Below are 23,063 nucleotides of genomic sequence, written 5' to 3'. Positions count from 1 at the left end.
ATTTATTATTTTTCTATTCGATTTAGCTTATAGATGTGAAATCTAATAGAAAACACTGATCACACCGGCCCAGTGTCATAATCGAATGGTTTAAGCAGCATTCGATGCAGATTCAATCCCAATGCAAGTTCACGTATAGTGGAAATCGAAAAGAAAAGTAGTCTTGCCAGGCAAGGCTATATAGTAAAATTTGAACCGCATATCGCATCGATATTGAATCGAATAACATCTCGAATGGAAATCGAATCGAATGCCAGATCTAACCGCGTGTACGCACCTTAACTCTTTCTGCACATGTTACATCTGCCCCACCTGCGGTGCAGCATGGTTTTGCACAATTGTGTGCTTTTTATGCTTTACTAACAAACCTGAATCAGACCCAATGTAATTTAAGGCTGAAGCATCCGATTCCCCTTGTACCACCCGGGACCTTCCCGGGCCGCAGGATCGCACGTGGTCCTTCTGCATGTGATGTATTGCATACGATCCCATTCCCCGCTACAGGGAAGGGGGCTGCCGCTTGGAGGTCAGACGTGCAGCACGTCCGACCTCTGACTCCAGTCCAATGCGCAGGAGAGCGCGCGCTAGATCAGATGTCATACACATGCGATTTGGGCCGATTTCATCTGACTTCTCAGCCTGATCTGCCGGAATCGAGAAAAATCTGTCCCTTTACTCTTTCCTATGCGCCTCTTTAGTAATGAACATGAACACGGTATAAAACTACATTTACAAGACAACATGTATGTGGCACAAGGAGATGAAGGTGACATATAAGAGGGCACTGGGCAGGAATCTGTAGGTGAGCATGTATGATAATACCAGTACAGTAATGCTCTAGTGCCATGCATATGATTTCCTGCCGGAGAATTGCGTTGCTGTACCTTCCTGAAATGAATAACCATAGAACCTGGCTATTTATCATATAACCTTTTCCCTTGGCTGCTCTCTAGTTTTCAGAGTTGAAACTATTGCTGTGTCAACAGAAGCCTTTCCTCCTCTCGCTCAGCCCCGTTACATACAGTAAAGTCAATGTTTGCTCTCGCAGTGTACAGGAAATAGCTCTGTGTGATGTCACAGCGCTGATAGAAAGCCCCTAATCAGCACAAAACGCTGACTGACCAGCGGCGGTACTCACTAAAGGCTGTATGGGGTCATTGCTGGGGAACAGCTGGAACTGAAACTCCCTAGAGTCAGGTTATACAGACGCCAACGCCACCTACGTAATGTGCTGCTAGTTCTGGGACCACTGTTGCCTTACAGTCCGATTCCTTCTCACAGATAACCGCCTTATCGCCAACAGCATGCCTGGTCAACCTGTGGCTCTACAGCTGTTGTGGAACTACAAGTCCCAGCATGCCTTGCCACAGTTACGCTATTAGAGAATGCTAAAACTGTGGCAATGCATGCTGGGATGCATGCTGGGATGTGTAGTTTCACAACGGCAGGAGAGCCACAGATTGGCCAGGCCTGACCTACAGCCTCTACTCTGTTACTCTTGGTTACTGGGCCTGATTCAGCATCAGTGGGGGGGGGGGGGGAGGAGTACAGGGGAAGGCCACCCCGAATGCCGGGTACTTTTCATTTGAGCCCATATGAAGATGAAGTAACTACCCTGTCTCTTGTGCTCATCTCAACCAGAACTAAAGCCTGTCATCTCTCTACTGATAGCATTCCGCAATGCTCTGCCCTAGATCGCCTTCCCCTCCTTATCTATACACTATAGGACACATTTATCAATGGGTTTTATCGTACGCAAAAAGTTTTAAAACTCATTGTGTGTGATATATGGCGCTCCAGCCAATCAGCTCCCAACTGTTGTGTGTTTGAAAGATGGCAGCTGGGAGCTGCTTGGATGGAGCACAATGGATCATATGTGACAAAATGTTTAAAACTCATTGCTAAATGGAAGAAAAAAAAACTGCTTTGGATTCAGTACCACCCGTACGTGGATGGTACCAAAATCTACCGCTTTAGATTTTTTCATCATCTGTGTTGGCCTGTGCCTGCCCCCTGAGGACTATTTAAATGTCCTTCCCCCTGTCGTAGGCAGACTTTCACCCCAGCAATCTGTACTGAATGCAGAGGACTTGGCTGATCCTCCACGATCAATGTTCTCCTGCTGCACAAAATACTTCTGCTTACACATACTGTAAGTCTGCCCCAACAGGCATCACTTTGCTGATCTCACAATACTTCCCAGCTTGATCTCTCCTATCAGCACAAGCATTGAGTCTTATGCCCACTCACTCCCATTCACGGTTGCAGGACTTTCTTTGTGCTGCACCTACTCAATGGAATGTCTTCCCAGGCACGCCAAGACTTTCCTCTAATCTCCAAACTTGCATGCGCTCCCCCGAAATCTCACCTCTTCAAGCAGCTTAGATTTGTGATCAGGTGAATAGTGGTGTGGAGGTTACAGGGAGACCTGCGTCTACTACTAAACAGATACTCAAACGAAGTAATATTTGAACTCGCTTGGCAAAGGTGCAGATGTATCTAGCCCTGGTGAGCTTCCAACTGTCATTTTATATACATAAATGACAGTTAGGGGCATTGGGCAACTTCTCCAGATGATCTCCAAAACTTGATACATCTTCCCCCAAAAGGTTTGTTCTATACACTGCAATTTGTATTAAGTGCTCTCTCTCTCTCTCTATATATATATTTATTTTAAACGAATAATAGCCCTTAACTGGGGACTGATCGTTTCCCCACCATAATATCCTGAAAGACCATGATTAATTAGTTGTCCGCGACGGAATGTTTTCACCTTTTCTGTTTTTCCACTCTCCCAATTTCGATCATTATTTCTCCATTATCCCGCAATTAAAAAGTATCATCTTTAAACTACATCGCCCAGTCCTCCCAGCCAACGCTCAGAGGATGCCAAAGTGCCTCGTTTGACCTTCTGTCTAGAGATAAAAAAAGAATAAAAAAAACGTGCAAACATTATGACAGAAGCGTCGTAAATCCTGGAAGAACCCATGTACTTATTTGGGATACAAGAATGTGCAATTTTTTTAATAATTCTTTTAATATACTTTCTTCTTGGCTACCGCGCCGGAGCCGTGAGCTGATTTCATGTAAATCTGGTTTATAGCACTGTCCTGTCAATCAGACTACAGGATATAGTGTACCTAGAGCACCAAATGTTCTCCCGTCCACTGGGACTGGTGGAACTCCCAAAGCTGGTGAACATATTTCCTGTTGTCATAAAAACTGACTGTAGCTGGCCAAGTGTATGTCAGAAGTGACTTCCAATGACCACATGTTCTGTAGTGTTTGCTGAAAGTAATTTTATATGTTTTTCTTCTTTGGGCCCTTTTTTTAATATGCTGCTAAGTTTTGCAAAGTGGCAGTCTTCCCTTCCCGTTCCCCTCTCTATATAAATTGTAGGGGAAGAAAAAACAAACCTCTCGCTAACTTTTCACAACCCCTGTAAGACGCTTGTAACCTCACAGATGTGCAATCTGTCCGGCTGGTCTCTCCTGTATGTGGGCACTGAAATCTGAGTTATTTGGCAGGTGCCAGTTATAAAAATAAAATTTGCCATGACTGTGGTATGTTAAGGGATAATACCATGGTCCTGGTTGTATTGACGGGTATCTTTCCTGAAATGTGGTTGCTGCAGAAGAGTATAATCTAGGCCTTGGCATACTGTACTTTTTGTTATATACTGTACAGTATGTTGGTCAGCCTGTCATAATATTACTGAAGGCTGTGGGGACCGCTGACCACATTTGGTTTAGTGTCAGCCTAGCCAACAGGGGTACAAGGGAAATCACTGGTGGGCCAAAGTGTGTGATCATACTGTGTGTGCTATAAGGAGGAATACTGTGTGGGTATAATAGACAATAAGAAGCCATACTGTGTTGGCATAATGTGCAATAAGGGGCCATACTGTTTGGGCATAATGCCCAATAAGGGGCCATACTGTGTGGGCATAATGTGCAATAAGGGGCCATACTGTGTGGACATAATGTGCAATAAGGGGCCATACTGTGTGGACATAATGCGCAATAAGGGGCCATACTATTTGGGCATAATGTGCAATAAGGGCCATACTGTGTGGGCATAATGTGCTATAAGGAGGAATACTGTGTGGGTATAATAGACAATAAGGGGCCATACTGTGTGGGCATAATGTGCAATATGGGGCCATACTGTTTGGGTATAATATACAATAAGGTGCCATATTGTGTGGACATAATGCACAATAAGGGGCCATATTGTGTGGACATAATGCGCAATAAGGAGCGATACTGTTTGATATAATGTGCAATAAGGGGCCATACTGTTTGGGCATAATGTGCAATAAGGGGCCATACTGTTTGGGCATAATGCTCAATAAGGGGCCATACTGTTTGGGCATAATGCGCAATAAGGGGCAATACTGTTCGGGCATAATGCACAATAAGGGTCCATATTGTTTGGGCATAATGCCCAATAAGGGGCCATACTGTGTGGGCATAACAAGAGTTTCGGTAGACTTACTTTTGTTAACTCTCTTTCTACTAAGCTCTAATAGTGGCATTGTCCAACTGGACTGGACAGTTCTGCCTTGCAAGATGTCTTGCACCAGTGGCAGTGCATTATACACCACCCGTAGCTCCAGGACGTCGAAGTATAACCGAGATTCCGTAAGGGTCCACTTTCCTTGCTAGGATCGGGATTCTACTATGGCCCCTCAGCCTCGTAGGCTGGCAACCTTAGTAAGAAGAACCCAATTGTGGATCCAGAATGGCTTTCACTGGTTCAGATGATGCATGTGGAGCCACCAGGTTAAAGATAGCCGCACCACCGGCATCAGTGACATTGTTTGGGACTCTATTATCACCTGTAAGCTTTCCGCTTTTTGAGGATCTGCTGGGAGGCCCGTGTAAAAGTATTGTTGATGGGGGTGTCCTTTGAAGGACAGTGCATACGCTCGGGTCACAACTTCTCTCACCCAAGCATTGGAAGTGGTGCCGATCCATTTCCTTGCAAAGTGAAGAAGGCGGCCTCCCATCCTGGGTTCCCCCAGAGGGAGGGCTGCCCCATCAGGCTTGGGCTTGTCAGATTTAACAGGAGGCGGTCTTGTGGCCCATGTCTGTTTAGGCTTGGGCTTAGTAGGTGTAGCAGCATTGCATTGCTTTGGGAAACTTTGTCCCTTTGCCTCCCCTTGGGGTTGAAAGGATCAAAAGGGTGTTCTTTCAGCCAATGGTGCAGGAGCAGAGAGTAAACAGGCTGTCTTGGCTGCCGCTAGAGAGGCCACAATTTTATTGAGCTCCTCCCCAAAAAGGACCTCACTCTTGAAAGGTTACAATTCTAAGGTTCGTTTAGAATGTAGATCAGCTTTTCAAGAATGCAACAAGCAAAGCGTTGCGGCAATATGGAGGCCACTGAAGCCTTTGCAGCTAGTATACTGTACACGCATCAGGCAGCGCATTGCTAATGTATGACACTGCTTGTTTAATGTGAGCAAGGCACATTTTACAATCTTCCTAGGCATCAACTGGCAATTCATCCTCAATGACTTTAAGCCAGGGTTAAATTGCCTTAGCAGCCCAAGACACTGCCATTGTTGGCCAATTAAAAGCATATGTGAGCATAAAAAATAGACTTTAGACCATTTTCCATACATCTATCCGTTGGTTCTTTTAATGATGAACCTGTGTGTTTTCCATAATTTACAATCTTCTGGTGGGAGCGGCTACCAGGAGACTAACCTCTTGGACACAGGAAACACTTTCCCTAGAGTTGCCCAGAGTTCCTTTCTTATATCCATCAAACAGTCTGAATGTGGAAATTCTGATCTGGTGACCTATCTTTTAAAGAAATTGGAATCTTTTTTGCCACAGGTGCAGGCTCATCATCGTCAGACAATAGTACCAGTTTAATGGCTTCAATTAGGGTTGTTACATCATCAACTGTGGTAGTATCTACTGTACCTCTGCTACCTCCGAACCAGCTACAGAAAGAGTTAGCTCATCCTCAGCATCTGAGTCTCCCTGGATGCCTCACCAGAATCAGACACTTGGGTAGACAGAGGAAGATGGGTGTTTAGGCCGCCTAGAGACCATAGTAGGGGGCAGCATATGGCTACTGGCTACATATGGCTAAGGGCGTACAAAGTATCAACGCATGGCTGAGGTGCCTGCACAATATTTGGCGGTATCAGCATAGGGTGCCCCATAGTGGGTAAGAAGCGATCGACCAGTAGCTGTAAAAAAAATGCTACCCAGGAAGGCTCCTGTGAAGCCATAGCATTCATCAACTTAACTTGAGAGTATTCTGTCACACTGTCCTTTATTACACTTCAAGATGCTGATATATCCCGAGATTCAAACCCATTGCCTGTGGCATTGCAGTCAAGTACTTTATATAATGGACACATTTTCTTGCAGTATTCGATAAATGTGTGCGTATGCCCCTTCCCCGCAAGGGCATGCGTCTTATAATAAAACAAACGCTTTGAATCTTCATGTCAACATGAGTTAAGCCCCCCACATACTAGCCGACTCCCTAGGGACCCGGCATCGACAACTTGTACTTACCCTTGCTGATGCCGGCCGGGAAGGGAATGACAGTCATGCAGCGGCTGCAGCATGGTCATCGTTAATGAGGACCTCCCTCATCTGAACATGCAGGACGAGGGAGGTGGTCGTTAACGATGTGCAGAAATATTGCCTAGTGTACACACTAGGCAATATTTCTCAGAAAGCCCTTTCTAACCCTACTGTGTATGGGGCTTTATACAATAATCATACGATTGTATAAGACACTGTAAGGTCCCAAATCCCAGAGAACAGCACTTTTCTCACACTATCCACGTGCAAAGTGCTGTAAATACACATCTGCCCCATAGCATCTGTAATTAAGCTGACTCCTATCAACAACTCGTCCTTGAAGATAAAAAAGACTGTTTATGAGCAGGCAACTTCGGGAGTATAATCTTTGTAATTTAGCAGTAAACTTCGGGCTAAATTAAGAAAAAGGTTATAATAAGCATAAACGAGATACCGTATCAGGCTGTTCTTTCAACAAAAAACATCCATCTGCTAAAAACAAGATTACGCAGAGGCCTGGTTCCAGACTTCCCTGCAATTGACCCCATGCACAAACAAGTTTCCATTTAACGGAACATCTCTTTCTTTGCAAACACAAGACATTTCCAACTCTCTACCATCCAATCGGTCGCCAGGATCGCTCAGGCATCGCTGGGAGGAGCCCGATGTAAAAACCGACGCTGATTTGTCACCTTATCCCATTTACAAATTAGCGCATGTCCAACCAACGCTTTTATTTCTGATCAGCAGCGAAGCAAAGAAGTCTGGGTAATGCTTTAATAGAAGTTTGTACTAAAGCCTTTACTAAATCTTAATCCGGCGGGCGAAAGTTTCCTTCAAACCCCATTAAGATCTTACAGGGGAGGCGAGAAAAAAAAAAAAAGTGGGAAGAAAATAAAAAAATTATGAATGAACACCAATGTGAACATGATCATCATAATTCTTGTTTAAGAAACTTACTTGCGAAAGCAAATAAGTGATGTGGTTATAGGTTTCACCATAGGTGGTCTGCTAGTCTCGCACCAAGTTCAAATATCTCTGGATAAAAAAAGCAGGAAAGGGATTTGAGCGCAGACCCCAGTTCGTGAGGAAACAAAAATACTTAGCAACTGGGCTGGCATAAATCTGGCTAAGTATGCCCACATAAAAACAGACGCCCAGGAGCAATTCCAGAACATATTGTCAGGGTAGGAACGTTAACGAGGTGTTCATTTTACGCTGCGTCTGCTTAGCGGCTGAGCTGACCTATTGCACCCGGAACGGTTATAATAAAGCAGTTCAAATGCGTAACTGCTACTGATTGCTATGGTTACACTGAAGAAGACGTAGCATAGGAGATATGAGATGCAAGTTGGGGTATATTGGCAGCAAAACGGCAAATCGTAAACCCCCCCCTCCTCCTTGCTCATCATTGCAATATTCTATGCCTCAGAAGCAGGTGCTCAGCTTGTTGTGATAGCAAAGGGCCGATAAGGAGGAGGAGTACGCAAATAGAATCCAAAGCTCAGAGGGGAGTTTCAAAGACTCTCTGCTCATGTGCACAGTAACTGTGGTTGCCATGGCGTTCTATTATTCAAGAACAGTCCATCAAGAACAGAACGTAAATTAGATTTCTTCTCTTATGGTCTGATTCTGATTTGGAAGTAAAACACAAAAAAACAATTAGCTTTGTATTTGAGCAAAAAATGCTGCAATACAAGGGGAGCAAATGCATTTTATACAATTGCCTGCCATTCTTTTTTTCACTTCCAAATGAGAATCAGGCTCTTGGCCTGCTACAGTACCTGTTAAATACAAAACCATTATTTTTTCATGTCTTCTACATTGTGCAGCAATTTACATATTTAATTATTCTGTATAGAACACATTCCAGCTGATGGCATAAAATGACATTTGTCCCCGATAACCAGACAGTCCTATTTATCATTGTCCCTAAACGGTCCCCATATTTTAGCACTGTGCAACATTCCATAGCAGTTCCTTTTATCCTGTATACAACGCTTACAATCCTCTACACTTCATGAACATACAAAATGTCACTTCAATTTGCGTCAACCTTTTCTTGTTTCAACCATTTCCATGTCGACCTACGGTTTATGCGATTCCTTGTCACACAACATTACAGGGTCAAATGACTAACCAGGGGATTTCTATTGAAGATCAGAATTCCCTTCTTATTTATTTAGCCCATGGGTCTTCAAACTGTGGCCCTCCAGATGTTGTGGAACTACATGTCCCAGCATGACCTGACAGTTTTGGCATGCTCTTATAGGAAAAAAATGTGGCAATGCATGCTGGAACATGTAGTTTCACAACATCTGGAGGGCCATAGTTTGAAGACCCATGATTTAGCACCTTCTAGAGCAGGGATGCCTTGTTACAGTTTTGCTATGTGGCCATGCTGCAACTTTTGCAGGGTATGCTGGGATGTGTAGTTCCACAACAGCTGGAGGGCCGAAGGTTCCCCGTCCCTGTTCTAGAAGATAATAGTTAGAATCGGATTGGTTGCTGTGTTGCTGAAAAACATTTGCACAAAAAAGATCAATGTGCAAAACCAAACAGAGCGACAGCAAGAACAGACCATTACGGTGGTTTCCGCGTGTTTCTAGTAAGGATTACAGTCAGATTCACAGCTCCACAAGCCGGTACCGCCAGCCCGTTCCACAAACAAGCCCTTTCACCACCACCTTACTTTTTGCCCAGAATGTGTAAAAAAAAGCTAAGACCGTTTATTTAGTAGAATAAAGGGCTTTGGCAAGGAAGGAAGCCGTTTGTGTGGTTGTTTAGGCGTCTGTCACCAGCTTCAAAAGTCTGGCTAGGCGCACATATTATTTAACAGCTGGGGTCATGTACAGATCACAGTACAGTTTAGCAGAGACCAGTTAGCAGAAGGACTTCGCACCACTCCTGATTGGTGCTGGGGACTTGCTGACAGACGCAGGCACTAAATTACACCCTGATGTGAATTACTACCATTGACCACTTGACGGACCAAATTACTCCTATGTGTGATAAAAAGATGGCATAACAGAAAGCAATTTTTGCAGGGACACCAGTCTGTTTCAAACTTGCTGGATATGAAGACAGTGAACTGTGAAGGCGGAGAGACACTATTCTGAAGTCAATGCTTCTTAACAAGAGTTACCTATTATTCCAACAACAAGTATAGCAACTTGCGGCAAAGTGAATAATAATAGTTAATAATTAGAGTTATTTCCAACACGTGCACAGTGGCAAACGGCCTCTCTCTGCAACATCGTAAAGCTCCGGGAAGCCGCCATTGTGAGACCTCAACAAGAGTAGCGAGTTCATTAGAAATTCTAATTATATGAACCAGCACATAACATGACGGCATTGCTCGCTGACTCCTGAACTATGCCGAGTATTTACCATCAAGGGGTATAAAATTAATTGGTCACCGGAGTTTTAACTCTAAAATACTAGCACAAAAGCGTCCATTGTCCCAACACACCCAAAGCCTGACTTTTATTGTAAGCACTACAGCGTAAAAAGTGGTAAATGCAATAATAAAATCCTAAAGGCAATTTTAGCAGGGTACGCAATGTTAATATAAATATATAGAAATGTGTATACACACACACATATATATATATATATTATATACACACACACACACACACACACACACACACACAGTATACAGATAGATACAGATATACAGAATGAAAAAAAGGTGCCTATTGGTCGGAATATTACACGGGTACATTCTTTAATTTATAATCTGGGGCTTATAGAAACACGGGTGGGATAATATTCCGGCAAATGAGGTCCGTGGGGACTAATTGTGGAATGACTTCACTTTATGGGTTTTTACAAATATGGGTTTACGAATATTCACTCATTAAACAATAATTATATATGTCTGGGTGCAGTAACTGGAAGCACATTGTACGGCAGTGATTGGGATTCACGTGCAAGCAGCATGTTTGGCTAAATATTTGGAGCTAATCGTCATCCTGACAATGCTGTGACGTAATTATTTTACAGGACAATCTCAATGAGAGGGGATGGAATTAATCAATTTAAAGGGATAATAAAAGGTGGGGAAATAAATACTGAGGGACAGTTTTAACTATATATTATAATATACACGTGCGCCTAATACTGCAGAACTTTTCTGTCTGAGCTGGATAAGAACAGAACAACAGCCGCATAACAAGTGTAAATACAACGTAAGTACTAGTCCATACTTGCCTACTTTTGAAAACTAGTTTCAGGGAGATTATAGTTAGTAGCAGAATTTAGCACAGCGCCCCATTGAGTTCCATATATGGAGAGATTGTGAATAGAGATTGTGAACGTGGCACCTAGAAGCGTGGGTGTGTACTGCTACATCTGAGAGGAATCTTGTAAAATGACTTATATCCAAATGTAGATGATCCCAAATCAGTTAGTAAGAGATACTATACTTGGTAAAGTGCTGGGAAATGGCGTTGATGGTTCAATGTAAATGTATCTATCTCTCATTCCTTTTTCCCCAAAAATGTAACAGTGTAATGTGGTCTAGGTGACATGAGGGAGATTGCTAGACTAATGAGGGAGATTGCTGCTATGTCAGGGAGTCTCTTGCAGAATGCAGGAGGGGAGGTAACTATGATGTAAAAGTGTAATGTGGGCTCGGTGACATGAGGGAGATTGCTAGACTAATGAGGGAGAGAGGGAGATTGCTGTTATATCAGGGAGTCTCCTGCAGAATGCAGGAGGGGAGGTAACTATGATGTAATAGTGTAATGTGGGCTAGGTGACATGAGGGAGATTGCTAGACTAATGAGGGAGAGAGGGAGATTGCTGCTATGTCAGGGAGTCTCCTGCAGAATGCAGGAGGGGAGGTAACTATTATGTAACAGGGTAATGTGGGCTAGGTGACATGAGGGAGATTGCTAGACTAATGAGGGAGAGAGGGAGATTGCTGCTATGTCAGGGAGTCTCCTGCAGAATGCAGGAGGGGAGGTAACTATGATGTAACAGTGTAATGTGGGCTAGGTGACATGAGGGAGATTGCTAGACTAATGAGGGAGAGAGGGAGATTCCTGCTATTTCAGGGAGTCTCCTGCAGAATGAGGGGGGTAGGCAGCTATGTACTAGTCTGGAGTCAGAACCTCACCACTACTTTCACAACTCTATAGGTTTAGTACATATCTGTGAACATTATCCCCACAACACACACACATAAGCAGACACCATAGTACATAACAACATGTGCTGCCCTGACAGGTCACGGGAGATTACAACAGGACGCATGAAGCCTATTTGGTTTACATTCCTGTCTGAGGAAAACAAGAATGTGGATTTCAATATACATGTAATCTCCTGAGTCACACGTCTGGCTGTATGTGCCGGATTACATACCACTTCATTATATTTGGAAGCAGTAACGGAGAACTCGGAAGCGAAGGTCAGACGGCTTCCGGCCAATCATCTGCTCCGCTGACATAATAATTACTGGAGAGAGGGAAGCGCTGTTCTGACAGCTTGAAGAAATGAGAGAAAGATGAATAAAAACATAAAAGTGATTAAATAAGACGTCCAATACAGTGACATATAGACACAAATATATAGACGACCAAACTACAGTGAGGAGCCAAACGTTAGGGGATAGCAGTATATAAAGGTAGGTGTCTCAGCTGTACTGTGATGGCTGGGAAATGGCCAGACCTGCCTCAGTTGTATCAATATTATATATATATATATATATATATATATATATATATATATATACATATACATACATACATACACATATATATTATGTGTGTAAGTGAGTCTGTGTGCGGAGCAGAACAGGTGTTGCCCCGCTGCAATGTGCCTGACCCAGCAGAGGAAGACAATCTTACATCAACGCAATAGTGCCCCTTACATCATCTTGTGCCCCACACAGTAATGCCCATTAGAATTATACACCTCACAGAAATGCCCCATAGAATTATATGCCTCACAGTAATGCCCCATAGAATTATACGCCTCACAGTAATGCCCCTTAGAATGATACGCCTCACAGTAATGCCCATTACAAATATACGCCTCACAGTAATGTCCCTTAGAATTCTACGCCTCACAGTAACGACCATTAGACGTAATCCATACTACCTGCTCATTGTCAGTGGTTTCATATTGCCAGTGCCACCACCGCCTCTCCAGCTGCAGGATCTGACTGACCCCTCCAAAGGCCTGGACACATGGGTAACACTGCCTCTGTTTACTGTAGTAAAAGTCCTTCACAAAATGTCCATAGCCTCCCCTGGCATCCATCAGAAGCGTCTCCTCTGAGGCTCCAATTTGGGGACATTTTCAATAGTATTCCATAAGGACGGCCAGGCTGCATGGAATTGTGGGGAATATTTATTAAGGCCCCAGAGAAGTGATAAAGTGGAAGGTGACAACGCCTCGGTCAATCAGCCCCTAACTGTCATTTATAAAACCTAGCCTGTAATTAGACAATTACTGTAGGAGGCTTTTCAGACACAACAAAAGACAATAGAATAACAGTACATTTCTGCTAGCCCTACACAGTGTGGCAGGCAGTAGCGCACGCAGGGGGGGTTTCTGAGTAACCAGAAACCCCCCAGGAGTCTAAGGAACCTAGGCTGAAAGCTGAGGGTCCCCTCTTTCCATGGGTACAAGAATTTTAAAAATCGGCCCTTGGGAACCGCAGATATCTGACTTCAAAACAGCGGTCCCCATCCAAGCCTGTTAATTGCACTTCCCAGTCAGATATTTCAGGTTCTGTCTGACTTAGAGTTTTTCTGAGGGAATATTCCAAAAGCTGGGACTCTTCCCCTTTAATGGACACTAGTAGCTTGTCTCTACTGTTCCAAGAACCAGAGATATCAGCCTTCCAGCAGCTGGTTACTGCTCCAGCTCCACACACCTGGTATGTCGTTTTACCAGTTGGCGGATTGCTCTGCCTCCTGAACTCTGATCCCCTAGTCCCCAATACCATTTGGTAGGTGGGATTCTCTAGTTTTTAATTCAAATTAAAATCTAAGAAATCTATTTCTGGGAACTGGAGATCTCTGCAGTCAAGCAAGCTGTCCTCCCACCAGAAAATTATGAATAATAAGCCCACTCCACTATACACCCCTCCTCTGCGTATTAAACATCCTATACTACCCTGGAAGTTATGTATCAGGGCCCCTTCATTCAGTCCAATGCCCCCTTCTCCCACCCAATCTCCCACCATTACTGATCCAGGCCCTACATGCTGAGCGATTGGTATAATACCCCCTACCACCCGTGGGACAGCAAAGCTTCCCCCACCCCTACCGCTGGAGGATCGGTAGGGGCCCCAATACATTGCTATGCCCAGGGGTCTACACTGCTGTTGCTGCCCCTGTATGTGTGTATATATATATATATATATATATATTATATACATTTGATTTGGTCTATCTATAATACTGTAACTGACCCGGCATATACTGGGTCACCTAAGTGTCCATCTCCAGAAACCCCCTTCTGAAAATCCTGCATTTGCCCCTGGGCAGGACATGCTGGAACTTGTAGTTCCCCACAGCTGGAGAGTTGCTAGACTATATAAGTATCTACAATCCAGCTTGCCCCTAGCGGGCTGACATCCCGGCCTTCCCTAAATGCTCCACTTCCCCCGCCACGGCGTTATCTATCCTGTTCTAGGGCTTATGAAAACACTTCATAGATAATTCCCACTACTTGTAAAGACTCATTCACCGCAGCGTTCACCTTTTGCCAGCATGACAAGTAAGAGAAACTGCTGGAAAATAATTAAACACCTCCCTGACATAATAATAGGGTCGTAAAGTGGCTACAAGAGACATAACTTCGTATTGTGTATATAATATATACAGGCAGCGAGAAGAATGAGTGTTAGTCTTACCCTGACAGAAAGCAGCCTGGATGCCAAATCGCTCTGGGTAATCCTGCAGCGGAGAGCACTACAAAGCTCACTGTGTAAACACAGCTCCACAATGCCACTTAATCATCCCTAAGTACACTAGCATTGTCTGTCGCTGCCTGCCGTGTCTGCTGCGGTATCACGGATATAATCCGCTGGAGGCGGGCCACGCCATGGCACATTCCCGCTATTAAGTGGTTAAACCGAGGAGATAGCTAAATCTGTCTTTGCCCTTCAGACAAGCGACCTGTGGGGCAAGATCTGTCTCCATGAGTCTGGCTGCATACTGATCCCATGAGTTTATAGGGATCATGCCACCGTGCAAGGCTGTTCTGCACACAAAGCGGAGAGTGATAAACAACCAGCCTACCAGCTCCTAACTGTCATTTTCAAACCCAGCCTGTGACGTGGCAGTTAGGAACTGATTGTCTGGCTGTTGATCACTCTCCATTTTATCACCCTTGAAGCTGGATACATCTGTCCCAGAGAATGATAAATGTCCAGCCAATCAGCCCCTAATTGTCCTGCCATAGGCGGTATTTGAAAATGGCAGTTAGGAGCTTATTGGCGGGCCGTGTACATCTGGCCCACCTTCTGTAACATGGCAGACGTACGTATTAAGCCTGGTTTAAGTGATAAAGTGGAAGGTGATGTCACAGCTAAATGTCAAGTTACAGGCTGGGTTTTAAAAAAAATGGACGTTGGGGGCCGATTACCAGGCTTAATACATTAATGCGGCTGGCATTGCGGTGCGGTGACGGAGGCCCCCCCCGCGATACCTGTAATGTGGTGTGCGGGGGTCTCCTTCAACTCCCTGGCGCCTCCTCCTCTGCTCATGCTGGGACAGCTCAGTGTGGCTGTCCCCGGCACCTCCTCCTCCCCCGGCAGCTGGAAGGACGTCCGGCTGCCTTGCCAGGGGGATGAGGGGTTTACTTTCCGGGTCCAGGAGGACCTGCAGCAAGGTAAGCTGGAGGGAGGGGGAAAGGGGGGTCGGCAGATGGCGAAAAGAAGCCCATAGGCTTCTGTAGGGTATCACCACCCAAAGGTGGCGATACCCTGCTATGTGGTAATGCGGCGGCTGGGGATTCATACATTAGGAAATGTGGTAAAACCTTCAAAAACAGGGGTTTTACCGCATTTTTAGCTTAGCTTAGCACAGAGTGTAAACAGGTGTCGCAGATCTATGGCAAATATCGATAGACTGCGCATGCGTACGGCCCATAGTACGCATGCACAAGGCCGTCCTGCGATAAAATCCTGCTACTTTTCTAAATCGCTGGCCGTATGCAAGTTGATTGACAGAAAGCCGGTGTTTGGGGGAGGTAACCGGACAGTTTCTGGGAGTGTCAGGGAAAATGCAGGCGTGCCCAGGTGTTTGGAGGGAGGGTGTGTCACGTCAACTCCGCCCCCAATCAGCCTGTGACTATCGCAGCTGCCGAGTAAGTCCTGGGCTACGCACAGACTCCACACACTGGGGGGTGGGCGCGGGGGATGGGGATCATTCCATGGTGAGGGGCGTGGCCAGGTGTGTCAGTGGAAGTCATGTGACTTCCGCTCCGGCCACGATCAGCCTGTTTGTATCGCAGCAGCTGAGTAAGTCCTGGACTACGCACATACTGCGCACCCTGGGGGAATCCTTTGATGGTGAATGGATTCATTATGGCGAGGTGGCGTATACACCTGATCTCAGAGCTCTGAAAATTAGCAGCTGTGCGATCAGTGTCCATATGGTCAACATGTATTAGGGACAAAAGGGCGACAGGTTAAAGGTAAACAGTGGGCAAGGTTGACACGTACAAAAAGTCAACAGAGTGGAAATGTGTACCCTCACCAATAGCAGTCCACGTGTCCAGTCCAAGCTAAAGTTGGATAAACATGGAAACCCCCCCCCCATTTCTAAAGCACCAACATATACCACAGCGCTGCACCCCAAGGCTTTACCCTAATGGAGCAAGGGACATCTCTTTAATCACCCCATGTAGTGTCATCTCTTCTAGGGGTAACCTATTCCATCCAGGGTAATCCCACAATGCGTCCAAGATGGCTGCCACACCTAGTACCTGGGAGGGAGAAATATACAATCCAGTGGGAGTTATTGGCCAAAAAGGTCTGCACCAACCCTGCATTGTGCTTGCTGTGTGCTCTAGGTGTTCATGTCTATGTCTCTGTGGTTTGTCTCTTGCTGTATGAATGACATCTTATGTAATATGTGCATTGAGTTTGATGACTATAAAGCGCCTTGAGTCCTGTTGAGAAAGAGCGTTATATAAATAAAGTTATTACTGATATCATTTAATAGTTCACTTGCTCCACCAGCACGATTTCGTGAGGTGGTTTGGCTGGGCTGGTGTGGGAGAGTCCCAAGCCCCGGACTTGAACCCTTAGAGTGTTAGGGACTTACCAGATGAGGTTACCTGGACGGGGTGGGTAAGCCTAGAACCCTGGCCAAGATTATGCCCCACAAAAAATTATGTAATGCAAAATTTATTGCAAAATGTATTATTGAATAGAGCACCTGCACCTTTTTCTCGTTCTATGTGGCCCTACAAGACTCAGCAAGGTAGCGCCTCTCCTTGTTTATTACCAGTTATTTATATAGCGCACACATATTCCGCAGCGCTGTACAGAGAATATTTGAACATTCAGTCCCTGCCCCAGTGGAGCTTACAATCTAGGGACCTTATTCTTGTCCACACGCAAAGCCGTGAAATTTGCAGTGTTGCGTGTGCATGTTATCCCCCCCCCCCCTTTCCGTTTGCGGAGTTCCCCACACAGCTGTGAATGGATGTTTAGCATAAACATCCATTTGCAGCCTTGGGTGGGGGGGGCAAAATCATTCAATGGTCGCCGATGGCAGGTGCGCATCACACGCACTACGGGTGAATAACCATGGGAACACCCATGAAATGCTGGGTGTTCCAATGGGTGCACCCCATCACCGCCACCCCGCACTGCAAGGTGCGAACAAGACGTGAACTAGCAGTTCGCCACGCCCACTTGCACCAAGCGTATGTACATGGGCATAAATGTGCACACGCTCAACATCGCTCCCCCATGCAAATGCACAGGGAATTCGTGTAAACCAGAATAATGGCTTATATTCCCTACCACATATACACACACACACAGACACTCTAGGGTTAATTTTGTTGGGAGCCATTTAGCCCACAGGAAGGCAGGTAGCTGCCCCCGTTCACATGGGGACGCCCAGCATTTTTGTGGGTAGTTTGAGACCCGGTAGTTTATAATATACTGTAGCAGAGACTCTACTTTTTCAATCCCTTTAAATACACCCCCAAAAGTTTTCATAAATCTATCTTTCCCACTATATACGCTGGCCATTCCCCTGGGAAACGAAGGCGGGCCAATGTCTGCACGGGGCGGGTGGCTGACATCACATGACATCAGCACCCGCCCCCCTTTTCGGCCATCTCCGTCTGAAATAAAAGTCAGTTTTCACTGATAAATATATCTGAAGGCGACCATCGACTGATTTCTCTCCCCTTCGGGCCGCATGCGAAGGGATATTTTCTCGTACACATCCCGTCGCATGCTAGCAAGGGGACGCGGTGAGCGTGTGCGTTTGTCGGGGTGGCAGCCTATTGAACAGGTCTGAACAGGGCCGGTGCAAGGCACCGGAGCGCCCCAGGCGAGTCGGGGTGGGGGCGCCCCGGTGCCGGGGGGGTGTACCTGTCCTGCGGCTGTGTATATAAAGCTTGCGGCGGCAGCGGGGGGTCCCTGCAGTCAAGAAATAACGAGCGCTATCCGCCTGGCTACGCGGAAGCGCTTCTGTTGTGAAAACACTGGCCGCACGGCGCACGCTGATTGGCTGAATCTCAGCCAATCAGCGTGCGGCCAGTGTTTCCACAACAGAAGCACTTCCACGTAGCCAGGCGGATAGCGCTCGTTATTTCTTGACTGCAGGGACCCCCCCCGCTGCCGCAGCCGCAAGCTTTATACACACAGCCGCAGGACAGGTACCCCCGCGGCACGGGGGGGGGGGGGGGGGAATGCCGCCCTCCAGTGGCCGGCGCCCTAGGCAAATGCCTAGATTTGCCTAGTGGTGGCGCCGGCCCTGGGTCTGAATCAGTACCAAAGTGGAGAGAGAGATAAACCAGCTTCTATCATCTTACAGGCTGTGTTTCAAAAATGACAGAAGCCGATTGGTTGTTGTTTTTTTTATCTCTCTCCAAGAAGACAGAGGCCATTTATGTTTTTCTTGGATACGTTGCGTCTTTCCAATAAGATGACTGTCTGTAGCGCTCAGAATGATGAGGCGGTCGCCGTTTTAAGAACACTACATTGGCAGGCACCAACGACAGAAGCCTATATTTTCCAGTGCAGGATTCTGACTTAATAATTACAGGGTATATTAAGTTTTAGGATTTATATGGTTGGAAAAGAAACTTTCAAGTAACTTTGCTTACGGACTGAAATGTTGAATTATCTGCTTTGAGTACGCCTAATATGTGAGTGAAATAAATATATTGTACAGGAGTACATTTATGTTTCCAAAAAAGAGACAGAAATTACGGCGTTTTATTTCCCGGGAGAAATATTTCATTTTTACATCGAAAATTACACTGACCACAAATTGTTCTGAACAATTCCAAGGCTTCTTCATAAGACCACTTGAAGATGAAGTCTGGAGATCACAAATATAACTTTTTTTGTTGCGACTCTGTTATTACGTACCGTGAATGGGGAGAGCGGGCCAACCTTGTGGCCATAGCGTCGTATGGCTTCTCTGATGTGGCTGGGCTGGATGGCATCGCTGTTAGTCTCGATCCCGCCGGCTGCCGCGCTCTGCAACACAAGAGGCACGGGGGCTGTTATTAAATCAGAAACACGCAACAGGGATTCAGTACATAGAAACGAGAAACCGAGGCTGCGAGATGTGATGCAGAGATTTCATATTCCCTTCCCTGTATCTGGTGGACAGGCACGGTTACTGCCACATGCGCTACTTGGAGGCCTTATCCCGTGGCAAATCAGAAGGGGACAATTACACAAGCTATACTTTATGTGGTCTACAGGAGGTGTGTACGGGAAGACTCAGTTTATGTGCAGTAGAATAAGTGATCAGGGTGCATTACCATAAGTGATTAGGGGACAGTACCATAAGTGATTAGGGGCAGTACCATAAGTGATTAGGGGCAGTACCATAAGTGATTAGGGGCAGTACCATAAGTGATTAGGGGCAGTACCATAAGTGATTAGGGGCAGTACCATAAGTGATTAGGGGACAGTACCATAAGTGATCAGGGTGCATTACCATAAGTGATTAGGGGACAGTACCATAAGTGATTAGGGGCAGTACCATAAGTGATTAGGGGCAGTACCATAAGTGATTAGGGGCAGTACCATAGTGATTATGGGGCAGTACCATAAGTGATATGGGGCAGTACCATAAGTGATATGGGCGCAGTACCATAAGTGATTAGGGCGCAGTACCATAAGTGATTAGGGGGCAGTACCATAAGTGATTAGGGGGCAGTACCATAAGTGATTAGGGGGCAGTACCATAAGTGATTAGGGGGCAGTACCATAAGTGATTAGGGGGCAGTACCATAAGTGATTAGGGGCAGTACCATAGTGATTATGGGGCAGTACCATAAGTGATATGGGGCAGTACCATTAGTGATATGGGGCAGTACCATAAGTGATATAGGGCAGTACCATAAGTGATATGGGGCAGTACCATAAGTGATTAGGGCGCAGTACCATACGTGATTAGGGGGCAGTACCATAAGTGATTAAGGGGCAGTACCATAAGTGATTAGGGGGCAGTACCATAAGTGATTAGGGGCAGTACCATAAGTGATTATGGCGCAGTACCATAAGTGATTAGGGGCAGTACCATAAGTGATTAGGGCGCAGTACCAGAAGTGATTAGGGGCAGTACCATAAGTGATTACGGCGCAGTACCATAAGTGATTAGGGCGCAGTACCATAAGTGATTAAGGCGCAGTACCATAAGTGATTAGGGCGCAGTAACATAAATGTTTAGGGTGCAGTACTATGAGTGATTAGGGGCAGTACTATGAGTGATTAGGGCGCAGTACCAGAAGTGATTAGGGCACAGTACCAGAAGTGATTAGGGCACAGTACCAGAAGTGATTAGGGCACAGTACCAGAAGTGATTAGGGCACAGTACCAGAAGTGATTAGGGCACAGTACCAGAAGTGATTAGGCGTAGTACCAGAAGTGATTAGGGCGCAGTACCATAAGTGATTAGGGCGCAGTACCATAAGTGATTAGGGCACAGTACCATAAGTGATTAGGGCGCAGTACCATAAGTGATTAGGGCGCAGTACCATAAGTGATTAGGGCGCAGTACCATAAGTGATTAGGGCACAGTACCAGAAGTGATTAGGCGCAGTACCAGAAGTGATTAGGGCACAGTACCAGAAGTGATTAGGCGCAGTACCAGAAGTGATTAGGGCACAGTACCAGAAGTGATTAGGGGCAGTACTATGAGTGATAAGGGCGCAGTACCCTGAGTGATTAGGGCGCAGTACCATAAGTGATTAGGGCACAGTACCAGAAGTGATTAGGCGCAGTACCAGAAGTGATTAGGGCACAGTAACAGAAGTGATTGGGGCACAGTACCAGAAGTGATTAGGGCACAGTACCAGAAGTGATTAGGGCACAGTACCAGAAGTGATTAGGCGCAGTACCAGAAGTGATTAGGCGCAGTACCATAAGTGATTACGGCGCAGTACCAGAAGTGATTAGGGCACAGTACCAGAAGTGATTAGGCGCAGTACCAGAAATGATTAGGGGCAGTACCATAAGTGATTAGGGTGCAGTACCATAAGTGATTAGGGCGCAGTACCATAAGTGATTAGGGCACAGTACCATAAGTGATTAGGGGCAGTACCATAAGTGATTAGGGTGCAGTACCATAAGTGATTAGGGTGCAGTACCATAAGTGATTAGGGCGCAGTACCATAAGTGATTAGGGTGCAGTACCATAAGTGATTAGGGTGCAGTACCATAAGTGATTAGGGTGCAGTACCATAAGTGATTAGATCAGGCATGTACAAACTGTGGCTTTCCAGTTATTCTGAAACTACACATCCCAGCATACCTTGCATTCCCTAATAGCAAAACTGTGGCAAGGCACGCCTGGTCTACGCGCAGTATCATTAGGGCGTTTTTCTATTTGCACAGGGAAAAAAAAAACCTAGTTTAATAAATATCCAATATCTAATAGCTTATTGTCCAAATATGTGGCTCGTCCTTCAGTTTGGTCACAACTACTTTAAGGGTGCAACTTATCCATAAGAAACTGCACAAATATCAATGAGCAAAGTTACAATAATGAATAGTGTAAAGCAACTCTAAAACTATATTCTGGGTGACTCCACTACGCTTCGGTCCCCCTAGTCTAGAATCCCCCATCCCTGGATGCTCATCATACTGTATGAGGCGCACTAATACAATTCCTAAACTTAACTCTTCCTCTCCCTAGGCTAAGCTACCCAGTTACCACCTTTCTGTAGCCCACCCCCCTCTATTGCCTGCCCTCTACACAGTTCATTTAATGTCGTTGTATCCTTAAACCACTGAACCTCAAACTAACATTACTGTGCGGTTGATTTATATAGTAAACTTATACACTTTTTACATTGCAGTCTGGCTGGGCCAATTAGAACATCTGTACCATAAGTGTGGAATGTAACATCTAGCCAACCCCGGTCCTCAGGACCCCCACACAGTTTATGGTTTCCAGGTCACCTGTGCATTTTTTTAATGTGACAATTGGTGATACAGAGGGAGTCTGCTGGTGGGTTTTGTAGTTCTCCTGTAAAAAGCAATGTGATTTTATCTATTCTTTACACACATCAGCACGGTGTCCACCTACGTGGGATGCCAGGGACAGCACCGGATTTCAGCCCTGGACGGGGGACCGCACTTTAATGGGAAGAGGGGGAGGATTCTGACTCCCCCAGGTACCCCGTCCATGGCTGACCAGCCACAGTGTTCATGGTACGGCTGGGGAACCTTGTATAGAAAAAGCGTCCCCCGGCTGTGGCATTGCACGGCTGGCTGTTGGAGCCCGGTGCTGGTTTCAAAGTACAGGGACCCCCCTGTTTTTTTGTACCCTGGATTTTTGGAACCAAGACCGATCCAAGAGCTCAGGGATGATTTCAGAAATGCGGGGAACCCTATGCTTTTGGATCCAGGACCGGCCGGCTCAATGAGTGCAGGACTGATTTGTCTCACGCCGTTGTTTGTTTTTGTTTTTTTGTTTGTTTTCACTTTAACACATTTTTTTTTACAGAACAATGCACAGATCTCACTGAACCTGGTTTATTTGTTTGACGATTTTTGGTAACGTTTACCAAAAACCGCACTTTATTACATTTACGAGCTCTATACTTCATAATGGGAAAACATCTGGGTGCAAATTGTAATTTGTGATTTTTCACACATAACGAAACGTGCGATTTTTACCGCAAAATGTGCAAATTAAATCGCAATTCACACCCTATTACAATTGCGATTTCTGCTAAACGTGCAAATTCATCCATTTTTTACCCCGAAAATTGCAAAAGTCACAATATCCCATCCTACTACATGTCACCCTCTGTGTTTTGGTCTTATATATTTTA

General features: G+C 45.5%; 1 protein-coding gene across 3 annotated transcripts in view; it reads right to left on the bottom strand.

Annotated features, from left to right (window-relative positions):
- The window catches only part of SUPT3H (SPT3 homolog, SAGA and STAGA complex component), a 357,423-nt gene that overhangs the window by 33,772 nt on the left and 300,588 nt on the right, over nucleotides 1-23,063 (bottom strand). For 2 of the 3 annotated variants that reach the window (XM_083178691.1, XM_083178693.1), the window contains 2 exons: nucleotides 19,138-19,248; nucleotides 11,922-12,043 (listed from right to left, as the gene is read on the bottom strand). In XM_083178691.1, coding sequence (XP_083034817.1) covers nucleotides 11,969-12,043; nucleotides 19,138-19,248 — 186 coding nt within the window. In that variant the 3' untranslated portion in view covers nucleotides 11,922-11,968. The remainder of the gene's footprint in view (nucleotides 1-11,921; nucleotides 12,044-19,137; nucleotides 19,249-23,063) is intronic. The other variant, XM_083178692.1, reaches the window with a different exon arrangement.

This window comes from Crinia signifera, chromosome 3, assembly GCF_055691185.1.
Source record: "Crinia signifera chromosome 3, ASM5569118v1, whole genome shotgun sequence".
NCBI classification, from domain to species: Eukaryota; Metazoa; Chordata; class Amphibia; order Anura; family Myobatrachidae; genus Crinia; species Crinia signifera.
This window is presented reverse-complemented; position numbering and strand designations above follow the sequence as displayed.